The sequence below is a fragment of the Polypterus senegalus genome, chromosome 4 (genome assembly GCF_016835505.1).
Source record: "Polypterus senegalus isolate Bchr_013 chromosome 4, ASM1683550v1, whole genome shotgun sequence".
Classification (NCBI taxonomy): Eukaryota; Metazoa; Chordata; class Cladistia; order Polypteriformes; family Polypteridae; genus Polypterus; species Polypterus senegalus.
In genome coordinates this window covers 52,071,412-52,094,197 of record NC_053157.1, presented here as the reverse complement: position 1 = coordinate 52,094,197, position 22,786 = coordinate 52,071,412, and the positions used below count along the sequence as shown (strand labels likewise).

At 38.1% G+C, this 22,786-nt stretch overlaps 1 protein-coding gene across 1 annotated transcript in view; it reads left to right on the top strand.

Annotated features, from left to right (window-relative positions):
- LOC120527337 (lipoxygenase homology domain-containing protein 1-like) overlaps nucleotides 1–22,786 on the top strand; it is a 247,802-nt gene that overhangs the window by 95,395 nt on the left and 129,621 nt on the right. The window contains exons 14-22 of the mRNA XM_039750623.1: nucleotides 1,747–1,882; nucleotides 7,265–7,425; nucleotides 7,536–7,622; nucleotides 13,051–13,186; nucleotides 14,951–15,105; nucleotides 19,307–19,467; nucleotides 19,723–19,799; nucleotides 21,242–21,438; nucleotides 21,530–21,722. Coding sequence (XP_039606557.1) covers nucleotides 1,747–1,882; nucleotides 7,265–7,425; nucleotides 7,536–7,622; nucleotides 13,051–13,186; nucleotides 14,951–15,105; nucleotides 19,307–19,467; nucleotides 19,723–19,799; nucleotides 21,242–21,438; nucleotides 21,530–21,722 — 1,303 coding nt within the window. The remainder of the gene's footprint in view (nucleotides 1–1,746; nucleotides 1,883–7,264; nucleotides 7,426–7,535; nucleotides 7,623–13,050; nucleotides 13,187–14,950; nucleotides 15,106–19,306; nucleotides 19,468–19,722; nucleotides 19,800–21,241; nucleotides 21,439–21,529; nucleotides 21,723–22,786) is intronic.

Here is a 22,786-nt window from a genome sequence, read left to right as displayed (position 1 = left end):
TCGCCACACCTGATCCACGACCCGTAATATATAATGGAAGCTTTGGGGGCGGAGCTTAATAGGGAAGACCTGCGTGAAACACTTGAGAGGATCGAAGGGATGACAAAGGACAGCACAGTTAGTTATGAAAATGAAATCCTTAAAGTGTGGAATTCTCTGCCAAATAATCTTAAGTCAATGAAGGCACTTGAGATTGCTTTCCTTACTTTGTTTGGAACATCTTATGCTTGTGCGCAGCTGTCTTCAGCTTTGAATTAAATCAAATCTGACACCAGAAACAGACTAACAGATGACCTGAGTGCTGCATGTGTTGCTCTCAAACTTACAAAGTATGAGCCAAGGTTAGACAAATTATCAGCATGCATACAACAGCAAAAAGCACATTAATTGTTCAAAAGCATACCGAATGCAAACTTTTACCTTTCAACAAAAAGTTGTTTGTATCATTGAAAGCTCTGTTATTATGTTTTTCTTTTAAGACAAAAGATGTTAATGTATGAGTGGCTTTTCTAAACTAAAAGCTCAGTAGATAGACAGACAGAGCATCAGTATTGGCAGTCCAGTCCAATTTATCATCCAGCTGCACTCCCAGGTATTTATAGATCTGTACCCTCTGCACACACTCACCTCTGATGATCACGGGGTCCATGAGGGGCCTGGGCCTCCTAAAATCCACCACCAGCTCCTTGGTTTTGCTGGTGTTCAGTTTTAGGTGGTATTCAGGTTAAATTGCCATGTTGGCACTTTGCGATAAATAAGTGGGTTTTGGATTGCAGTTTGGGCACTTGGTTTCTAAATGGTTCGCCATCACTGCCATAGGGTGTGCATTGGTAGACTATGGTTTGAATAACCAAAACATTTCAAAATATGTAAAAGTGCAAAGTCATAAAAAATTCTTCCCTGCACATAACGAAATTCAATATTTTTTTTAGAAAGTGAGCAAGTAATGCTGTCAGTTTCTGGATTCTAACAAGACAAAGCAAGTTTATTTAACACAGGGCTCCCCAGGTTGATAACTACAAGTTTAAGGCACAAATCAAACATCTCGTTATTGATTCTCTGACCACTTCATTTATTTTATCGTTGTAGGAGTGGTATACTGATCTGAAAGCCTCAGGCGCAATTTATTCTTGCATAGGTTCACACATTTTCTTGCACTTACTCATACCGAGCCAAATACACGATAACAATAAAAAACACACATGTGTCGTAGAGAAGAAGGCTAAAATATTGGAAAAAATAAATACTCAGACCCAAGAAGAAGAGAGAGAATCCAACAGGCAGTAACTGAGTTCTGAGGAGATTCAAACCCAGGAATCACAAGCTGTGAAACAACAGTAGCGACACAGCCTCAAGTGTCAACTAATTCTTAAAAATTCACCTTAGAGGAAGTCTTTTTAATGTAAAAAATGTATCATAGACCTCCCCTCAGATATTGAAAGAAACTAAGCAAATATACAACATCCTGCTCTAGAGTCTGCTTTTTAAGAAGGGATTTTCTGAAATCATTTGCTTCATTGCACAATATCAAATTATAATATACAGTAGACCAAAAACAATACATTTTAAAAGGTAACAGAAAGAAAGATGAAAGCTAAATTATGGAATTAATCCTATAGGAGCAAAATGAGAAATGGATTAATTGTTATGCTGTGAAATAATATGTTTATCTTTTGAAATTCCAAAGCATGTTTGTTTTTATGTCAAAATGTCTTCCAGTCATTAATTAAAAATGTAACATTCCAGGTGGTGGTATACTGTCCATTCACTGGTATTGAACAAACGTTCCCTTGTGACAAGTGGTTGGATGAAGATGAAGGGGATGGCCTAATTGAAAGAGAGCTTTATGAAATGGTGTCACTGCGACAAAAGAGGCAGAAAAGTATGGTTACCTTTTCTATGTTATTTCTTTCTGCATTGAAACTAAGTAAAATAAATGTACTTTTGATTAATGAGATCCCGAAAATAAAAAAAAAATCAGACAGATCTTTCCCACCTAAGCAGTGGGAATAGTTTTAAGAAAATGGGTGAAATAAATGCAGTTTTGATTATTAGGACCTGTACAAAGGTAGCAGATAGGTATAGAAACTGATCGATGGATGGAAGAAACTTTTTCCACTCTGCCTTAATCTCATCAATGGTTATCAAGTAACCCTGGATGAGAAAAGACATCAGATGAGGTGAGTAAGTCATGCATGGATCACCAAGGAGCCTTTTCTTATTGCTAATTGAAAAACTCCAGTTACAGAAAGTTGTCTGCCAAAGATGGAATGTAACTCTTTCAGGGCATTCCCATCTGAAGTTGCAGTTGTGTTCTGGAGAAAACTTGCTTTCTAGAATGGTGAAGCAAGCACTAGATATCTAAAGGCAGTAAGGAAATGGATGAATGGGGTACAAATGTAATGGGCAGACAAACAATATGCAATAACAAAAATAATAATGGAAAATGCTAAAATATGCACAAAAGTGTTTATGACCCTTTGTAAACAGACATGACAAGCAGGGCTTGACAGCAATCTCATTTTGCATCATTTATTGTATTATAGGGCTATTGTATCACTGCTTTGAGCATGGAAAAGGTGCTATATAAATAAAATATATTGTTATTATTACAAATCTGCTTAAAGTATGAAAATGGGCATACTGCAAATCAGTGTTTTTTGAGTAGTGGAAAGTAAGTAAGAAGCAAGAAAAATGTGTTTATAAATCACATTGTAACACAGCTTTCATTGACCAAAGTGCGGTACATACAAAGAATAATAATAATAATAGTAATAATAGTAAAAAACATATTGAAAAACTAAGAAAATGAAAACATATCTGCAATATTCATAAAGTCTAGAGTGTACAAAAAAGTCTTAAGCCTAGATTTAACAACAAAATGGAGGGAGCACACCAAACATAATCTGTGGAGCTGCAGTAGAAAATGCTTTGTCTCCTTTTTGTTTTAAATGTGCCCGTGACACATGCAGGATTTGTTTTGGTTGAGGATCTAAGAGTCCTGGGAACTAAATAAAGAAAGAGAAGATCTGAAATATAGGGTGGAGCCATCCTATGGGAACTTTAAAAAGAATTGATGATGCTTTAAATTAAATTTTATACTGACCAAGAAGCCAATAAAGTGAAGCCTATAGAGTAATATGTTCATGCGTTTTAATGCCAGTCAAAAGACATGCAATAGCATTCTGGACAATCTGTAAACGAACAAGTAGTAAGTATGGAAGAGCAAGGTATAAAGGATTACAAAAGTCCATTGATGATATAATGAGTACACAAATGAATTTCTCTATAACCTACTTCTTTTTCTTCTTCATTCGGCTGCTCCCGTTAGGGGTTGCCACAGCGGATCATCTTCTTCCATATTGTTCTGTCCTCTGCATCTTGGCCTGTTACACCCATCACCTGCATGTCCTCTCTCACCACATCCATAAACCACATGACAAAGTTGATTTAATTCTAGATATGTCTCTTAACTGGTAAAGACTACTGTGAGGGTGCGGGTCGGCTCCATGCTTCAACGTCCGTTTTGGGAGCCTCTTGAACCTGACACTGTCGATAGTCATGACCGGGATGAGCCCGCAAATGAGGACACTCACACATCCAAGCAAGGGGACGGTGTAAAAGTGCTCATTGCTTTTGTTAAAAACAATTCAAGAATCAAAGTGTCCAGAAAGTGCAGTGCTGAACATGTCAATAAATAAATATTACAATAAAGTAAAAGTGCAGTAGAGGTTACAATTCAATAAATAAAAAAAAAAAAAGCTCTTGTTCCTTCCTTTAAAACTGACACCTCTCCAGCTTATCCTGTTCGGATCTTGCAGCCTGAAGAGATGTCGATCAACAGGTGCAGACACCCATTTCATAAGGCCCACGGTGTCTGCGGGCAATCACTGAGCCCTCTCCGCCCAAACCGCTGCCGATCCCTGATCCACACGGCGTGGGTGTTCTGTACTCCCACCGCTGCCAATGGCATTTGACATCCTGTAAACAACCAAAAAAAAGCTGTAAAGACTCATTAGATTTTACAGAGAATGCAGTTGTAGGTCATCGGCATAAAGGTGAAAAGAAAATGAGGAAGAATGAATGTATAGACACAAACGAAAAAGAAAGTACATTGATATACATATATTCCACCATTTGTATCTTAGAGAAAGATCCCACTGTATCAATAATTGTGAGGGCAAACTGGAGAGTTTACACTAAAGAATGTAAATTAAAGAAGTGGGACATGAATGAGCTGACTGTTTAAAAAACCGTATAAGAAGTGAAAAGGTAGCACTGAATATAAACACAATTTGTAGGCTTTGAACGCTGACTGAAGCTGTAAGTTGAAATTCAGTGGGAGCGGGTGAATGTGAGACTGCAAATAAAGGAATATGATATCCCAGTGCTATCTGAAAAAATTTTGCCTAATGAGCAGATACCTTGTAGCAGCTAGGGATTATTTTTACAAGGGCGACCACCTATAAGAAAAGCATTACTAATAAATGAAGGAGACTGCGTGTGCCATTTCATCTTAACTCCCGACCAATGTAGTGTGATATGCCAAGTCTAAATAGCACATGTGATGACTGGACTGAGGCCCAGCTTATACTATTTCAGTTTCAGGTTTGACAAAATTATTTCATTGAAGGTATAAGGGTGTTACGTGTACCTTTTTAATACAGCTTAACTTTCTAGGAAGAGATGTTTGGAGCACTAAATACCAGTAGGTATTGTGTGATGACTGACTGCCTGAAATGTGCAGTGGTTAGCAATTCTCCTTCAGTAGATCCTGCAGCCTGGGTTCAAATCTGGTCCCTGGTTGTTCTCTGAGGAATTTGCATGTCACCCCAATTTCTGTGTGTGTCTTCTTTCCTGGATATTTGCTTTTTCTCCCATAATCCCAAAAGAAGATGTATATAATAGCTTTACTGGTCATTCTAAATTAGCCCCATCTGTGTGCATGAGTGTGCCCTGTCATGTTTCCTGCCTTGTGCCTAGTGCTGCTGGGAATAGGCTCTGGGCCAGTGATCCTGAATTGGACTAAGTAGGTTTGAGAATGTTATGTTATGAATGGCAATACTGAAGATTGGAAGGCAAGAGGCAAGCATCCTTTTTGGAGTGTGTATGTGGGACACACTCTAACTAACATGTCCTTCTGTTCCACAGAGATGTTTAGATCATAAAAGTGTCCATGATCCCATAATTACCTATTTGGGTTAGGTGTATGGAAGCATGGAAATTAGAAATAATATGCTCATCTTGATAACTTTGTGGCATGATGGCGCAGTGGGTAGCGCTGCTGCCTCGCATTTAGGAAACCCAGGTTCGCTTCCCGAGTCCTCCCTGCATGGAGTTTGCATGTTCTCCCCGTGTCTGCGTGGGTTTCCTCCGGGTACTCCAGTTTCCTCCAACAGTCCAAAGACATGCAGGTTAGGTGCATTGGCGATTCTAAATTGTCCCAAGTGTGTGCTTGGTGTGTGTGCGCGCCCTGCGGTGGACTGGCACTCTGCCTAGGGTTTGTTTCCTGCCTTGCACCCTGTGTTGGCTGGGATTGGCTCCAGCAGACCCTGTGACCCTGTGGTTAGGATATAGCGGGTAATGGTTGGATGGATCTGATAGCTGCAGTGTGAATAAGATGGGCAAAGCCAAGGTGTGTACAAGGGGTAAAAGAAGATTTGAATTTGCATGAAATAATTGGTAATGGAAAGAAGAAATTCAGTCATTGAAATATGTCGACACACAGGCCTCTGAAACAAGAAACCACTGAGGTATTCTCAGCAGAGCTAACTGATTTTCAGAGGCAATTCATTTGATGTGAAACTGCCGTGGATCGACTGGTTTTATATCTAAATGATATTTGTAATCATTTAAACGATGTTAGCATAAATGCATTATGACATAAATAGAATGATGTTTAGCAGTAAGTGCAGTATCCTGGGATTAAGTAGCATAACATCTTTAAACCCACCTAATTCTGTGCAGGCTGTTCTGGTAGCAATGAATATGAGGGAGGAACCAATTTAGTCTGTGGTGCCACTCCATCACAGGGCCTGTTCACACACTCTCAGAACACTTGTACGTGGATGTGGAGAAAAAGCTATCCAGACAAGGGGAAAACGTGCAAACGTCAGTAAAACGAAGACTAATCATGGGATTGGAACCCAGGATACTGGGATTATTCACAGTAGATTAGCATACACAATAAATACAACTGGGTCATAATACCCACTAAAAGGGACTCTTAAAATTCAAAAAGATTAAAAAAAAAACCAGAAGACTAGAGAGAAAGTATAGATTTTTTGTCATTTTGGTTAAGCTTTCAACTAAACCATTTTGCAGATGAATGCATCAAAGAAAAGTCAACTTTGGACAGTTAAAAGCTTTTTCAACATGAAAGGTATTAAGAATTCTAAAATGGCAATATTTAGTTATTTGCAAATGGTATTAGGGAATAGCCGAGAACAAACAAGATTAGTGTAGTCAGCATGCTTAGTTAGTGCATGACTGTTTCAACAATGTGGCATATTTCTTATTAATTTGACAGCTTTTTTGCAAGTAGATATTGCAAGGTTTTATATTTTCCTGTTATTTGCATGAATCACTATGCAAGCTTCAAGAATGTGTCCAGCGAAGAGAGAGAAATATTGAGACATAAAACAAAAGAAGGAATCAAAAATTCAGTGAATTGTTTAAAGAATGCAGTAGTGAGTTCAACTGGGATGCCATACAGTCACATTACTTAGTTCTTTACCACTAAGCTGGTAACTTCTGCAAGCTTCTGATAGCATAGAGCATTGTGGGAAAAATTGTAAGACAGATTCTGGCCTAAGAATGAATTGGTTCAAGTAGCGATTGGCTGTTTTAAAGGGGTAACTGAGAAAAGAATAAATGAAACTACAAATAAATTTAACTGTAGTAACCTTCTAATTGCTGATCCCATTCTTAATCAAGGTCTTAATCAGGTTTCATTTATTTATAGCATCTAGACCAGTCACCCCACTAAATAAACAGGAAAACTAACTAATGACTTTAAATTACGTTGTTCCTGCATTTATTTGTGTACTTATGTTATGCTTTACAGGCAGACCGTCCTTTGTGTGGTTTAATGTATAATAAATGCTTCCTTTCTGTGTCTTTGGTCTTAATGGCTATCAGATGGCGTAATTGCTAAACGGCTTAATGGCTAAATGGCATCCTTGTTGTAGATTCTAGGTTCATTGACAGCTCAAGATTACTCTCTGTCTTTCATAATATTTTAAAATTTTGTATTTAATTTCAGAGCATCCCTGGTCACTGTGGATCTGGACTAGTGATATCAAGAATGCTGGGACAGATGCCAACATCTTACTTCAGATTTATGGAGATAAGGGAAAATCAGATGAAATGAGATTGGATAACAACTCGGACAACTTTGAAACTGGACAAACTGACAAATTTACAGTATGATATTCTTTGTGTGTGTTGATTTAACGGCACTATTTAAACGGAGTGTCTGAATCATTTTCGATGAGAATTTTGTAACGTTTTATGCAACGTTTTTCAATTTACAGGTCGAATTACCTGATCTTGGGAATTTATTCAAGCTGCGCATTTGGCATGAAAAAAGACATCCATTTGCTGGATGGCATTTAAATAAAGTAAGTAGAATTTTGCTTTCTTCCAAATAATCTGATTGTAGAAATTAAATAAACTGGCAGCACTCCATTTTTGCTACCAGTCTTCACATTGAAACAATTTAGTGTCACCAATGAAACAAATTTCTTTTGTTTTATTGTCAGGTTTTGTAGCTCATTCAGATTTCAAAGCATGATTGTTTTACAAAAGAATAGCTGTCATAGCCATATTGTCTCGAAGATCTCATTGTCTATTAAAAAAACCAAGAGGCATTTCTAAAGTATAAAATTTCCCTTTTGCTGTGCTCTTTTATTTTAATTTATGGTGATAAATTCCTACCCATTACCATTAGGCATCAAAGCTATGAATCTTCCAACTGAGTTCAGTTTAGCATCAAAACATGTAGTCACTCGGTGTGAACTTTATGGCTTATGCTGGCCAGCAATGTGTGGAGTTGTTGCTGATAAGCAGACTCACATGTTATCATCCAGTATTAGCCTGGCCAGGCAATTTGGTTTCCCTTCAGTCACTGCAGAAATATTTAACTCACAGTTCATATGTGGTGCTAAATAGGGTCAAGACTCTCATGCTGGTAGCATTTATCTGTCAGTAGACTTACCCCAGAAGATTTGGAAATACGTTCAAAGGACGCAACACTAGAATGTCAGTGAACACCTCTAGAACAGTGGACTGGAAAGTAACTAGATTGTTTATTTAGCTGTTCTTTGCTAAAGGTTCAGCAACCTACAAATAATCCATCCATCAAAACCATTTTATCGGTGGACTGGAGTGCATCCTGAAATAAAAAATGGAATGATCACTTTTTGTGGGTGCTGTTAGAGAAATGTTAATAGGTGAATTTATTTTGGAGTTAGATCTTTTATGAAAGGAGTGTGGCATAGTAGTACCATGTTTTAATTTGCTGCTCAACATGTACTGCACAACAGAGGTAGAAATGCTCACCTGGACTTCAATTGTGTGTAGTTTACAAATCCTCTTTGTGTCTGCTTGAGTTTTAATTGGAGTACTCCGATTGTCTTTGCACATCGCAGACACATGCACCCAAGGTAGATTGGTGACACTAAGTTGACCCAAGTAAGTATGAGCTTGTTGTGGCGGATTGCCGGCATTTTACTCCGGTCCTCACCCCCAGGCCGCCAGGAGGAGCTCTCCCGACAGCATGTTCATGCCCCGAGTTCCAGCAGGGCATCATGGACTATGTAGTGTTTATACACAGCCCTGATGGATACCTTGGGGGCCACCAGGTGTCGCTGTAGGGGGGCTCGTAGGCCCGCATGTGCCCTATAACCCGGGAGTACGTCATAGTCATGTGACAGGAAGAAACAACGTGCTCCCGGGGTGAAGAAAAGGACTGTTTACCCTGACCCTGAAGGAATAAGGAACTGTGGACTGGTGGGGCAGGAACACCTCCGGGTCAGGGGCTATAAAAGGACTATGGGCCAGTCCAGACACTGAGCTGAGCTGGGAGGTAGGAGGGCAAAGTGTCTGGGCGAGGAGGAGAGAAAATTGTAGTGTTGTGGTTGATTTATTTGTGGTTTATGAGTAGTGTAGAGTGCTTGGTGCACATTGTGATTATAATAAAGAATAGTTTATTATACTCTCACCTGGTGTTCAGAGTGGTACCTGAGGGTGTTGGAGGTGGACCACGCCTCTATCTGCTACAGTGTGTATAAGTATGTCTATGTCTATGTAAAGATCAATGCCAGCTTTCCACACCCGTAAAAGCATTAAGTATGTTCAGTAAATGGAGGAATGAGTGGTGACCTGTGAAAAGGCACAAAGGTTAGTGGTACTACCTTTCACAGACAGCAACCCGAGTTCGATGCCCAACCCAGACACTGTCTGTGTGGAGACTATACATTCTCCAAGTCCCAGTGTCAGTTTTCTCCAGGTACTCCAGTTTCCTGTCACGTCTTAACAAAGTGCATCTTATGATAATTGGAGTCTCTAAACTTGTCCATTAAAGTAAATGTGAAATTCTTGCCTTGTGTCCAGTACTGTCAGGATATGCTTTGTCTTTTCATGCACAAATGTATGTTTATGAAATAATTAAAGAAATAAATCATTGTAGTAAAAACTTTTAATTCATACATTCATTCAGAATTGATGATATCAAGAATCACAACTTTATAGAATTTTAAAACATTGTGTACGTAGTAAAACGTTTTTTCTGTTACATACCTACAATCAGCTCACTTGACTGAATCAAGATTTCAAATTTTTTCTTTGTACGTGCCTGATAGAATAATGACCATCCAGAGATGTTCGTAGTGTAACGTATGTAAGGGGTTATTCAGTGTAAACTCTCCTGTCTTATACTGTATTCAGGGAAAAAGAAATTGTGAAAGTTTATGTCAGGGTAATTTGGAATCTGAAGTCAAGAGGTGAATTGGGTGAAGGCTTGACTAGTGAGATAAAGAGGCCAGGTCCACTAAACTGACATTAAATCAAATATAAACACAATACCTTTAATGAGGTTGCTTAGTCCCTCTCTTTGCAAGGATGAACCACTTGCTGCCACCTAGTGAAACAAGTTTTTGCAACATTTTACCAGCCCTGTTTATGATACACCTTACACCTAAATTAAATGTCTGCACCTTCCACTAACTTCTGTTGTTTGTTATACTATAATTTAGTGTAAATTTCAAATACAGATAAAGGATAATTTTATTTTGGTGCCGATTTACACAGAAAGTGTTTAAGGCACTTTACAACAACAAAAACAATAATTTATTTCTTGTATGACCCAAAATCACACAAGGAATGCCTCAATGGGCTTTAACAGGCACCGTTTTTTCACAGCCTACCAGTTTTGACTCCCTAAGAAAACAAGAAAAAACTCCACAAAAAGTACATAAAATAGAAAAATACTAAAAGACAGTGGTTAGTCAAAATTAAATTAAATAAAACAGAACAAGAAATAAAAACAAAAATAGTAAAATGATAAACAAACATAAAATACCTAAATACCTACATAATTGGGAATTAAAAGCTTTCTCAATAGAATGCCTTAAATCTTGATTTGAACGTTTCTAAACACTGCAGTTGCCTAATGCTGCTTGGGAGAGCATCCAAAGTTTAGGAGTATAATGGATCTCATTCATTTAAAAAAACATGGAAAGACATCAATTGATCAATTGACCTTTTTTTATACCACAGATATGTCATCAATAAATCTGACCCAGAGAACAACATGCAGGCGAAACGAATAAGAATTAGTATATTCATAAGTCTCTTGAAAGTAAGCCACATACAGGTTAGCAGTACTAGGGCTAAATGCAGCTAGCGCTAGCTCTCTAGAGAGCATTTTAGTAGCTATTGACCTACCAGCTGAGCCTGTCTGGCATAATATGTCTACCGACTGCGCTAACTCCACAGAGGAACAGGCTGATGCGACTCTGAGCCCAGTCTGTACTAATCTGCTACCATATATTAAGAGCCAGCACAGAGGAAAATGAAAGGAGTGTAACCCTTGAATGTTCACCAGAAATAAATCTACAGTAAACAGCCTTCTACTCTCTGAAAAGGTTAAGTGTTTTACTGAGGAATCAATTAATGTGTAAAAAACAGCCATGTGCAGACAGTGCAGTAGAAAAAACATTTAAGGACTTCATTACTGTATCACATAAAAAACAACTGAGATTGTAAAGATAAAGGTAAATAGAAAAAACATATTTTATATCATATTTACAATAACAAATATAACATTTTCAAACCCTCTTAATCTCTTTTAGGGTCACAGAGCGCCAAAGCCTATCCTGGCAGATGGAAACTGCACTAGACAGGGTCCCAGTCCATCAGAGGTCCGACATATGCACAGCCTTACTCACACGAGGCCAGTCCGCAGACTCCAGTCCATGAATTTACACATCTTTGGGAATATGGGAGCAAAATTCATGTAGACACAGAGAGAAAATGCAGACTCCACACATATAGATAGATAGATAGATAGATAGATAGATAGATAGATAGATAGATAGATAGATAGATAGATAGATAGATAGATAGATAGATAGATAGATAGATAGATAGATAGATACTTATTAATCCCAAGGGGAAATTCACATACTCCAGCAGCAGTATACTGATTAAAACAATTAAAACAATATTAAATTAAAGAGTGATAAAAATGCATGTAAAAACAGACAATAACTTTGAATAATGTTAGCATTTACTCCCCCGGGTGGAATTGAAGAGTCGCATAGTGTGAGGGAGGAACGATCTCCTCAGTCTATCAGTGGAGCAGGACAGTGACAAAAGTCTGTCGCTGAAGCTGCTCCTCTGCCTGGAGATGACACTGTTAAGTGGATGCAGTGGATTCTCCATGATTGACAGGAGTTTGCTTAATGCCCGTCGATCTGCTACAGATGTTAAACTGTCCAGCTTTATTCCTACAATAGAGCCTGCCTTCCTAACAAGTTTGTCCAGGCGTGAGACATCCTTCTTCTTTATGCTGCCTCCCCAGCAAACCACTGCGTAGAAGAAGGCACTCACCACAACCGTCTGGTAGAACATCTGCAGCATCTTATTGCAGATGTTGAAGGATGCCAACCTTCTAAGGAAGTATAGTCTGCTCTGACCTTTCTTATACAGAGCATCAGTATTGGCAGTCCAGTCCAATTTGTCATCCAGCTGCACTCCCAGGTATTTATAGGTCTGTACCCTCTGATTTGAAACCAGGATGCTGCATCTGTGAAGCAGCAGCACTAACTACACCACCACCAGCAGTAATCAGTATTATTACAACTCCCCGTTACCCAAAAAACTAATGAGTTATATAATTTTAGCGGTATGACTACGATTGTGCTGTCCTTATTTTGGCAACTTGGTCTTATAAGGGTTGTAAATGCCGGCACTGTTTTTATAACATCTTCCTCCTCAGTTGTATTTATGACTATTTATTAATTGAAATTTGTTTTGCTAAAACAGAGTGATATTTACAGTGACCCTATCCAGAGATTCTTGTCTGTTTCTGTGTGCAACTTGTATCAATGCGCAGATGTCACAGTCAAGGCATTGGTGTTTCATCCACCGTTGCTCCTTGATGGCTGGCTAGCATCACCTTAACCATCCTTCTTTATGTAACCTGAACAAGCTGAGCAGTTTATCTAAGCACCTACAAAACATGCCCAAGCAGATAGGTATATCTCATATTTACTGAGAAGCCTTCTTTGAACCACATTTGCCAACATAATAAGCTTGTATTTTCTTAGCATTATCTGAGGTGATGGAAATGAGTGGCTTAATTATATTATTATGTAGAGGTGCCTTTGAATTTCTCATTTACTTTCTCATTTGTTTCATTTCTCATTTGTTTCCTCTCATATGTCACCTGTCTGTATGAATATACATACATTTAGTATTTCTTATCCATTTGTCTAAATCCTGGTGTTTAAACATAAAGACAACTAAACACCATTTATTGTGCAGATTACATTGGTGAAGACCTTGACTAAGGAGAAGTACAACTTTTTCTGTGGCCGCTGGTTGGACATTAATGAAGATGATAATGAGATTCTTAGGGAGCTGCCTGCTCAAGGAGACCTCGTCAAGCAACCACTTAGCAGTAAGATAAAGCAGATGCACCTACCATAGCAAAAGCAATGCTTTGTATTTTATCTCTTAATACCCAATGAATACCAGATTGTGAGGAAATAGTCAAAACTACAGTATATGACTAAAATCAGCACATTTGTATTTTGACTAACTCACAAAGATTTTTAAGTTAACCATATAATAGCTAAGCCTTTTTCCTTTTATTATGTAGTATTTTTCTTTTCAATATAATATTGTGTTTGATTATTTTTAGGTGTTTTATAAGTAAACATGTGACTGATGAATGATCATTTTAAAATTTAAAAAAATAACATTAGTTTTTTTTTTTTAGAAATTTCATTATATGTAAGCATTCAGAAATTGAAACATCAAGCTGAACTCACCATCTGCTAATTTTGTAGTAAAGCACAATTTTTCCTCTTTCTGAACTTGCAAAATTTGCTCTAGATAAGAATGGGAATTAATTTGGCAAGTGCATAACTGTTTTTGCAAACCAATGAACTTTATTTTATTTAGCCTAAACTACAGCGTGCACAGTTCCAAGGTGCAGGTAAAATGATTTTATTTCTGAACTGTGTGAACTGACAGTTTAAAGTGGTGTGGTGAGCTAGTGGTAAGAACTGAACTAATAACGCTGGTGCTTGGTTAGAATATTGTTTTGTACGCTATAAAGTGTGTGCATTTGTGTATCACCGGTGGATGTCATTTGAGTATACTGGCACATGGGAGTCATGATGCTGAGTTCTAAGGATGACATTGTAAGCATATAAACTTTCTAGCAGGAGCAAGCAACAATTTATTTGATTGAATTTAATTATGGGCATTCATCCTTTTGTGAACACGGCCCGGACACAGACAGGCGGACATGTTGTTCTTCAACCACCACACGTTTATTTACACTATATACAATATAAATTATGGTCACAAAGACCCAGTTAAATGGTCACACAGACCCAGTCACGTGCACAAACCCCAAACCAATCACTCAGTCCTGGCCACAATGCCTTGTCTTCGGGCCGCCTCCACAGCTCCTCTTGCCTCGTCCTCCTTCCACCCGACTCTAGCCTCGAATGAAGGGAGACGGCCCCTTTTATACAGGACCCGGATGAGCACCAGGTGTTCCCGGCATTCCTCCTCTGGCCACGCCCCAGCGTGGCAGAAGTGCCGTCTGTCCTCCCGGCTGCTCTCCGGGTGCCGTCATAAATCTTCCCCCCAGCACTTCCTGGTGTGGCGGAAGTGCTGGGGTAACAGGTCCCCAAGGCATTGGGGCGCCTCCTGGCAGTGACCACGGGCCCCTACAGGGTGGAGCTTCCATGCCCTGTACCCGTGGCCCCCAAAGCAACCCGGAAGGCAACCCCCACGTGATCCAGGGTGGGTGCAGACCCACATCCGGTCCTTCATGTCGTCCCGGCCGGGTCATGGCCCCTGGCATCCCTGACACTTTATATTTCACATAATGTTTATATCAATTAACAAAAGATTGTATAGTTTCTGGAAAGTGCTCCATATACTTAAGGAGCATTGTGTAAAGATGAAATGCATTTAATATTAAACAACGTGCTGTGCATCTGAGACTTTGGAGAGTATAATGTTTTTCCTCGTTATTTGCTGCCAAATACAATTTACAACTATTAATAGCATTAAGTGTATATAAATGAATGATACTAAAAATATAAAAGCAGTTAATTATCCAACAACTCATACCGACTTAGCCATATTCATCCTGATTTTGACATTAGTGGCTGCTGATATTTTTTTTCCACTCTTGTTCTAGTTGTCAAATACAGGGTAACCATCTGCACTGGAAATAAGAATGGAAGTGGCACAGATGCCAATGTGTTCATTTGTCTCATTGGAGATATGGGTGACACAGGGGAACGTGTTTTGTATGCCAGCAAAAATAATGTCAACAAGTTTGAAAAGGGAAATGTGAGTACAATTCATTTAGTGTCATCATTATGCCTGTTAGATTCAATGACTCTGACTTCCTTTGACCTGGTAACAGAAAAAGGATGTTCAGAAAATGAATGGATGTATGGTGAACATTGACAATGGTACTAAATATTCAAATAACTTAAAAACAGTAATGCCTTGTCTCAATAATTCACACCAGGAAAAGCTGTAAGTATTCCTGTTACTTCAATGGATATTTTAAGATAATATATTTGTTGTTTTAAATTTTTGGTGTTATGTATCTACTCAATTTTTTATAATTACACAGCTTACATTTTTGTTGTTTTTTATGAATTCTAATGAAGAAAATCTTAATTGGCCCAGTGTGCTTTGTAGTTAATAATAAATGTTTCTTTAAAATTTTTAGACTCTCTTACAACAATATAATTTCCTGTATTGCAGTATTATTTGATACAATAACCTTCTCACAGTCTAGTTTATCTAAAAAACTTAATTAAAAATTGATGAATTGTGCTTTAAAGTTGTCTGTCTGGTTGTAAAGTCCTCAGCACACTGCTTTAAGTACAAAAGACAGTCCAGCTGGGTAAATAGTAACTCTTGAATATGTTTCTGCTCTTTCAGTATTAACATTGTGGAGACAGCAATCCTGTCAGTCTATAAAATGTTTTTCCTTTTTATTACTTTTCAATGCCAGTGTGTGAGCATCAGAAGTTTAATGGGATGAGTTTTCAAAGATGCCACAGATGTCAATATAAGACAAACACCACTCATCCACAAGGTTGAGCAGGCAGACAGGAGACAGTGTAGCTGTTGCTTGGGTGGGATTGGCTGCCTACACAAATCTCAGAGCATGAGACACACACAAAACAGAAACGGGCATTACTACTTAGAACGATGGGTCTTCAGGTGCACAGAAAAGCAGAATTACAGTCATCTGTGGGGTTTGACTACCTAGATAAATAGGAGTCATCAGAGAGAACAAAATAGCCACCAGATCAAAACAAAAGTGATTTTAGGCACGAAACAGAAGAAGAAAGCCTAAGCAATGTCTCTTTTTGTCTTTATCAAACAAAATGAATGCAGCAACTATTTGAGAGTAAGAATGCCCAGAGATGTGATATCACATGTGATGCCCTTTGCATGACAGCACACATTAGTGGTGCAGCATATTCACAGCACTAATAAAATGAAAGAATGAAAAGTCAACTCTGTCCAAGATTTCAAACATAATGAGGTTGCGGACTCTATGGGTGAGAATATATCTTTGGAGCTGAACAATCTCTCATCAGAACTGTAGTTCACTTTTTTAAGCGATTATCTAGCTCTTTCTTCCAAATGGTGTATGCATTCCCTTGATCAGACGCTTTTTACAGCAGGGTGAAGCACATTTTCAAATTACTACCTGATGGATTCCAGTACCAAGTTGCTGCTAAAGCTGCTTGCCCTGAACATGGCATCTGTAAACCTTCAAATTAAATTAAAGTGATCAGACGGGTATCATTTATATCCTCAAATATTGCTGATGACATCGGTCACCTCCTTCGTGCTATTGATACAGCCTCAGGTTTGCTGTACTCACCTGTCTTTCCTTCATTAGATGTAGTGAAGGTGTTTGAGTTGTGCCTCTCTGGCAGGTATCACATTTAAGAGTTGAGTGAGGAGTTTATAAATATGATAAAGATCCTTTACTCCTCTCTTTCACCAGCAATATTTAGAAATGTATGCATCCTTTCAACATTTTAGTTTTAATCTTTTAATCTCTTGAGCCTCTCAGAACCCTCCCTACTCAAATTAGATGAGGGTAACCTCATTATTTTACAAGCAATTGAGTTACATCCCAAGCATCCTCCCAACATCCTTCTTTGTCCGATTTTAAATTCAAACTACTCTCTTCCTTGTAAACCACGTTTGTCAGTAGTCCCCCTCTGGCAAGGTCATTTAAATAGCTTAGTATAAATGTTACTACATTAGTGCGGAACATTGATGTGTCTAAAGACTGCCACATTCTGAAACACATAAAGTAATGTCTCTCTTTTTGGTGAGGGCTCCTCATTCTTTTCATTCTTTATTAACTATGATTAAAACAAATATTGTTTCTCATTTTAATTTCATTAGTTCCATGCTCTACCTCTCATTTTCATCTGTCTGCTATATAAATAAACACTAAGGTCTATATGTGTGTGTCCAGTCCCATGGTGCAATCTGATTGATCAGTTTGGCTTTGGTGATGTGATTGAAGAGGAAGTGCAAGTGTAGTAAATGTGGAACAGTAAAGGTGTAACAGCCTCGCTGAGAGTCGCCTACAAAGATGGGAAGTATAATAGTGGGCAAGGGGGCAAGTAAGGCCCCTCTTGAGAAGTAGGCTTTATTGGAATGTGCTCGGCAAAGAAAGTGCCGGTCAAAAGAGGTTCATGCACAGGAGGATACAGATAAAAGGTGCTGGAGGTACAAAGGGCATTGTTAAATGAATTCTTTTACCTATCTTCGACAGATAACATGGCTAGTATTGTATAAAATACAAAAAGACACTCTATTAAATGCTCTGCATTAATTGGTGAAATGCAGGATGAAGGGGTTGTCTTTACCTGACATAAAATATATCAGTGATGTATATATGTTGTATCTGATCTCAAGCTCAAATCAGAATACCCTCCTGGTCACCCTCCATCCTGGCTCTCAACTGCATGCAATTTGATCTTTTTCCATTTTCTCTGCCTCTGTACTTCATATCACCTCCCTGAAATCCCATCTCCCTTACCTTGACCCTCTCATTTTGTATGCTCTTAGGATGAGGTGTCAGATTGGCACTTCTACTTACTGTACCAGTCTTTCACAATGAGGCCTTTCAAGTCAGTGGATACTATGTATTCTTTAAATCTTGGGCCTTTCTGGGCAGAAGCATACGTGAAGATATTTAAAGGCTTGGAGCTTTGGATGGTGCAATGGCTATAAGCATAGCCTTCTAATTTTCTTCTTTTACCTACAACTGAGGCTAGTCCTTAAGACATATGGTGTTCTGCCATCTTCTCTCTCACCCTCTTTTTGATTTCATTTGTTCCCTGACTCCCTATCCCAAAATGTTCTTCTTGGTATGCTTTTTTTGCAATAAGGAGCCTGTAGGCCTTTGACATTACAGTCTTTTTGCAAGCTTGACCTCAAAACCCCTCGCCTTTTCTCATGGATTTTTTTTTTATATCTCCCTTTACCCTTAAAACCCTAATTACCCACATACACAATTTAAATGTATGCATTGTCTGGATCTTACATCCTAAACACTTTATGGTATGGGTCTGGTCACTGATCCCTGGTGCCATTTCTATTCTCTATATATCCCTAGTATTTTCTGCCGTATGATTTGACACAGCTCCCCATGTGTCCCTTCTTGTCCTTCATCTTTTTCCTTGGCTCTGTCTATTGATGTTCCTTTCTTGCCCCTTAACTTTTTCATCCTAGACCTCTCTGCTCTTCTTCTCACCAAAACATAGCAGAGGTTTTACTCCTTAAGCTCTATTGTGGCCAAGCTGGCACCGGCCTCTCGCTGCATATCCCATAAATCTCTGTAGTAATTTTTCCATAACCTGGTTCTTTCTGCTTTGTGAATCATCTGGTCATTACGTTAGCATCTGGAAGCCTCTTGATCTCTGGCAATTTGTGAATCCTTTTAGCCATTTTAGTTTCAGGTCCAGTGGTTAAACATTCTATGCTCTTTCATGTATATCTTGGCACCTTCCTCATATTTCTTTCTTTTTTATTTTGCTTTCTCCATTTGTTGGAATATTTTAGTAGTGGGAGTGTGCATCTAGGGGCAGTATTGTTTTACTCTTTTGTTTTAAAAGCAACCTTTGTATTCATTTAAATGAATTAGAATTTCATGACAAAAAATGGAAAACAGCAATTACATTCCCAAACATGCAGTATGAAAGTATATATGGCACCCCAAAAAAACTCTACAGTAATACCTTAGCTTCTTACATAATTATTCCATCGGTGGGCAAGTGCATAAACTGCTGAAAATGGTAGTTTTGTTTGGGAACTGGCTTCTCCCCATATCTGCTGGATAAGACGGTTTTACTTTATTCATCGTGGTGAAGCTAACTGTTGGGAGCCTGTGTGTTATCAATTGATACTAAAGTGCTATAAAGTACAGTGTGTGTATTATAGGTGTGAATGCCCCTTCATGGTCCCCGTTCAATGACTTTTTTGTAACTATCAACAGGCAGATGAATTCTTGATTGAGGCAGTATCCCTCAAGCAGGTGAGACGAGTAAGGATCGGGCATGATGGACGAGGAGGAGGCTGTGGATGGTTCCTTGATAAAGTAGTGGTGAGAGAGGAAGGGCAGCCTGAAACACAAGCCATTGAATTTCCTTGTTACAGGTCAGCAGATTTTTTAGACGTCCCTCTTTAAAATAAACACGCACAATACTTTACCATACTCTCATTACTAAATATTATGCTGATAAATATTCCAGTAAATGTTCAGGCATTGTATAACTGTGTAGATTTAAGTTTCCATATTTCAGTGGTATTATAAGATAAATGTATATAACTGTTTAATCCTGTTTTAACTGTTTAAAACTATCTTAAGTCAAATAACATCACATCATATAATATTTCTTCTTTCTTTTCCAGATGGCTTGACAGGAATGAAGATGATGGTCAGATTGTACGAGAATTAGTGCCATCTGGAGATGCTCAGATGCTTAAAAGTAAGCACTTACTATTTATTTATTTATTTTTTATCTTAAGATTACTATGGAAAGTATAAAATCAGTCTATTGAATTGAATAATATAAAATGTTTAAAAATAAGAAGCTAAAAATTCATACCAAGGCCTCATTAACATCTGAATTTCAATGCTGACTGGATGAGGCAAAGCAAATTCATCATTTTAGTGTGTGTGTTAAAATCTTTACACATCTGATGTAGTTACGTCACCAGTGATGGGTTGCATTGGGCATTTAGTCTTTTGTGTAGACTCATTTGTGCATTCCAGAGTTAATTTATCATCAGCACAAACCAGAGACGGATCATCGGGCGTCTGTACTAGAATCACACACAAGTATTGTTATCGACAGCTGAATCTGTGCCGTTCAGGCAGTGATAAAACTGAACCCAAACTACTGCCACTAAATCATGGCACAGCCTGCAAATATTCTTACTTGTGTCATGATTTGCTACTTCTGTGGCATTATTCTACATTTACTTTGATACTGCAGGGAACATGATTGTCATCATAGCAATGCTTTTGCCAGCTTATCCTAGCATTTAGATTAAAAAGATTCCTTGCTACTCATACTTTATGTAAACTTAATATTTTTTGGCTTTCAAGCTTTTGTTTAGTATATTGACTGTTGGTCTGATGCCCTCATTCTTTTGGCTTCTCATTCCAATTCGATTTTCTTTTTGGTTTTTGATCTCAGATTTGGTATCGGATTTCCTTTACCCCAATCACCCATTTCCTGAACCATTGTCCTCGTACTTTTAAGGACAAGTGTCTGTTGGACTTTTATTTGGCATAGCAGCTTGTGTTTAAGCTTTGTATAAGTTACATAAAATCAATCTCTAGCCATTAATGTCATTTTAAGTTAAAAAGAGTTGTTTCTAATATTTTACACATAACTTGAATATCATTAAAGAACTATGGTAATATAAAGAGATTTTCTATTTAATCATTTCTCACCATGACTGTTTTGTGTGGCTGCTTCTATGTCTTATCCCCTTTTTTCTATTGCCAATAATATATGGAGTAGTCAAAAAATGGTAAAGTGTTGCATATTTAAAGTAGCAGGTGGCACAATAATTAACCCAGCTACCTCAAAGTTCCTGGAGACTGTTTTTTGACCCAGTTACTATCACTGTACAGTTGGCATGATCTTCCCATCCCTGCATAGATGAATAAATTCATGACTCTGAACTGGCCCTGGATGACTGTGACTGTGTGTGTGTGTGTATGATAGTATGATATACTCGCACCGTGTCTACATACGCAGGGTTATTAGGGACTTGATTTGCAGTTCATTTCTCCTAATGAGAATTATTGGGAATGTAAGTGGAACATATTATATGGCCTTTGTGAAGCTCTTAAACAGGGATGATACAGAAACTATTAACATTTAGCAAGAGTTCAGTGTCTCGGTGTTTTTTTCAGATATCAGTTACCACATCTTGGTGAAGACTGGTAATATCAGAGGGGCCAGTTCAGATTCCAAGGTGTTTGTCAAACTGTACGGTGAGAATGGAGACACAAGTAAGCAGTTTCTCGTGGTCTCTGATAATGACCTGCGCAATTACTTTGAAAGAGGACGAGTGGATGCATTTACTATTGAGACCCTAGATATTGGAAAGGTGATGTAGCTTTCTTATTTAGAATACACTTTTTCAATCTTTTGATACTTAAGTCTGAATACTTAGAGTTTTTTTTTGTTTGTTTTGCCAGATTAATCGTATGCTCATTGGGCACACTAATGAAGGCCTGCGTGCTGGTTGGTTTCTGGACAGTGTTCAGATCAAGGTGCCTGTTCATGGAAAGCAGTATATGTTTCCTTGTCATCGCTGGCTTTGTAAAGATGAGGCAGATGGGAAAGTAGAAGTGGAAATCTACCCCAGCGAAATTTTAGACATTGAAAAATGTAAGTTTGATTAAATTGTTTTTAAATTGGACATTTTTTTTTTATTTTTTTTTATTAATTTTATCACAATCAATACATAGCAATCAAGTTTTTACAAAAAAAAGAATTATGTTAAGAACAGATCGATCCCCACCCCTGAGAGAGAGAGCAAGCCAAACGGTGTAAAATTTAAAGCTTGTAAAAATACCTAAATTAATAAATTCTCTGTGCTTTATAAACTTATTTTAAAATATTACTGATTAGATCCTGCCATGTTTTGAAAAAAGTCTGTACGGATCCTCTAACTGAGTATTTGATTTTTTCCAATTTCAAATAGTATAACACATAAGTTTCCCACTGACTTAAAATGGGAGAGTTTGGGTTCTTCCAGTTTATCAGAATAAGTCTGCGTGCCAAGAGTGTAGTGAATGCAATCACAATTTGTTTGTCTTTCTCCACCTTAAGACCCTCTGGAAGAACCCCAAACACAGCTGTTAATGGGTTAGGAGGGATTGTGAGTCCAAGGCTGTCTGAGAGGTAATTAAAAATTTTTGTCCAGAATAATGTTAATTTGGTGCAGGCCCAGAACATGTGACCTAGTGAGGCTGGGGCTTGGTTGCCAGGTTGGATCATGCCCTGGAAACATTTTGGAGAGTTTTAGTCGAGACAGATGTGCTCGATATATAATTTTGAATTGTATAATTGTATGCTTTGCGCATATGGAGCTCGAGTGAATTCTCTTCATTGCTATTTTCCACTCCTTTTCTGATATATTAATCGAGAGGTCCTTTTCCCAGTGTTAAATTGGAAATTAAAGAGTGTTCTAGTAATTAGTAATTATTAAAGCCGTAAACAGATAAAAATATTGAACTGGAATAAAACCTATTTGGCTGCTTTTTAAGTAAAGTCTTGTTTTGTCAGTACAGATTCTACTGCTTTTTAAAGGAATAATGTAAAAACATAAAATTAACAAAATTGCTTAATCTTATTCAGGGTTGTGGCGGGCCAGCACCAGTCCTGGCAGCAGCGTGTGAAAGGCAGGAAACAACCAGGGCTCACTCACATAGGCTTGTACATACTCTGAA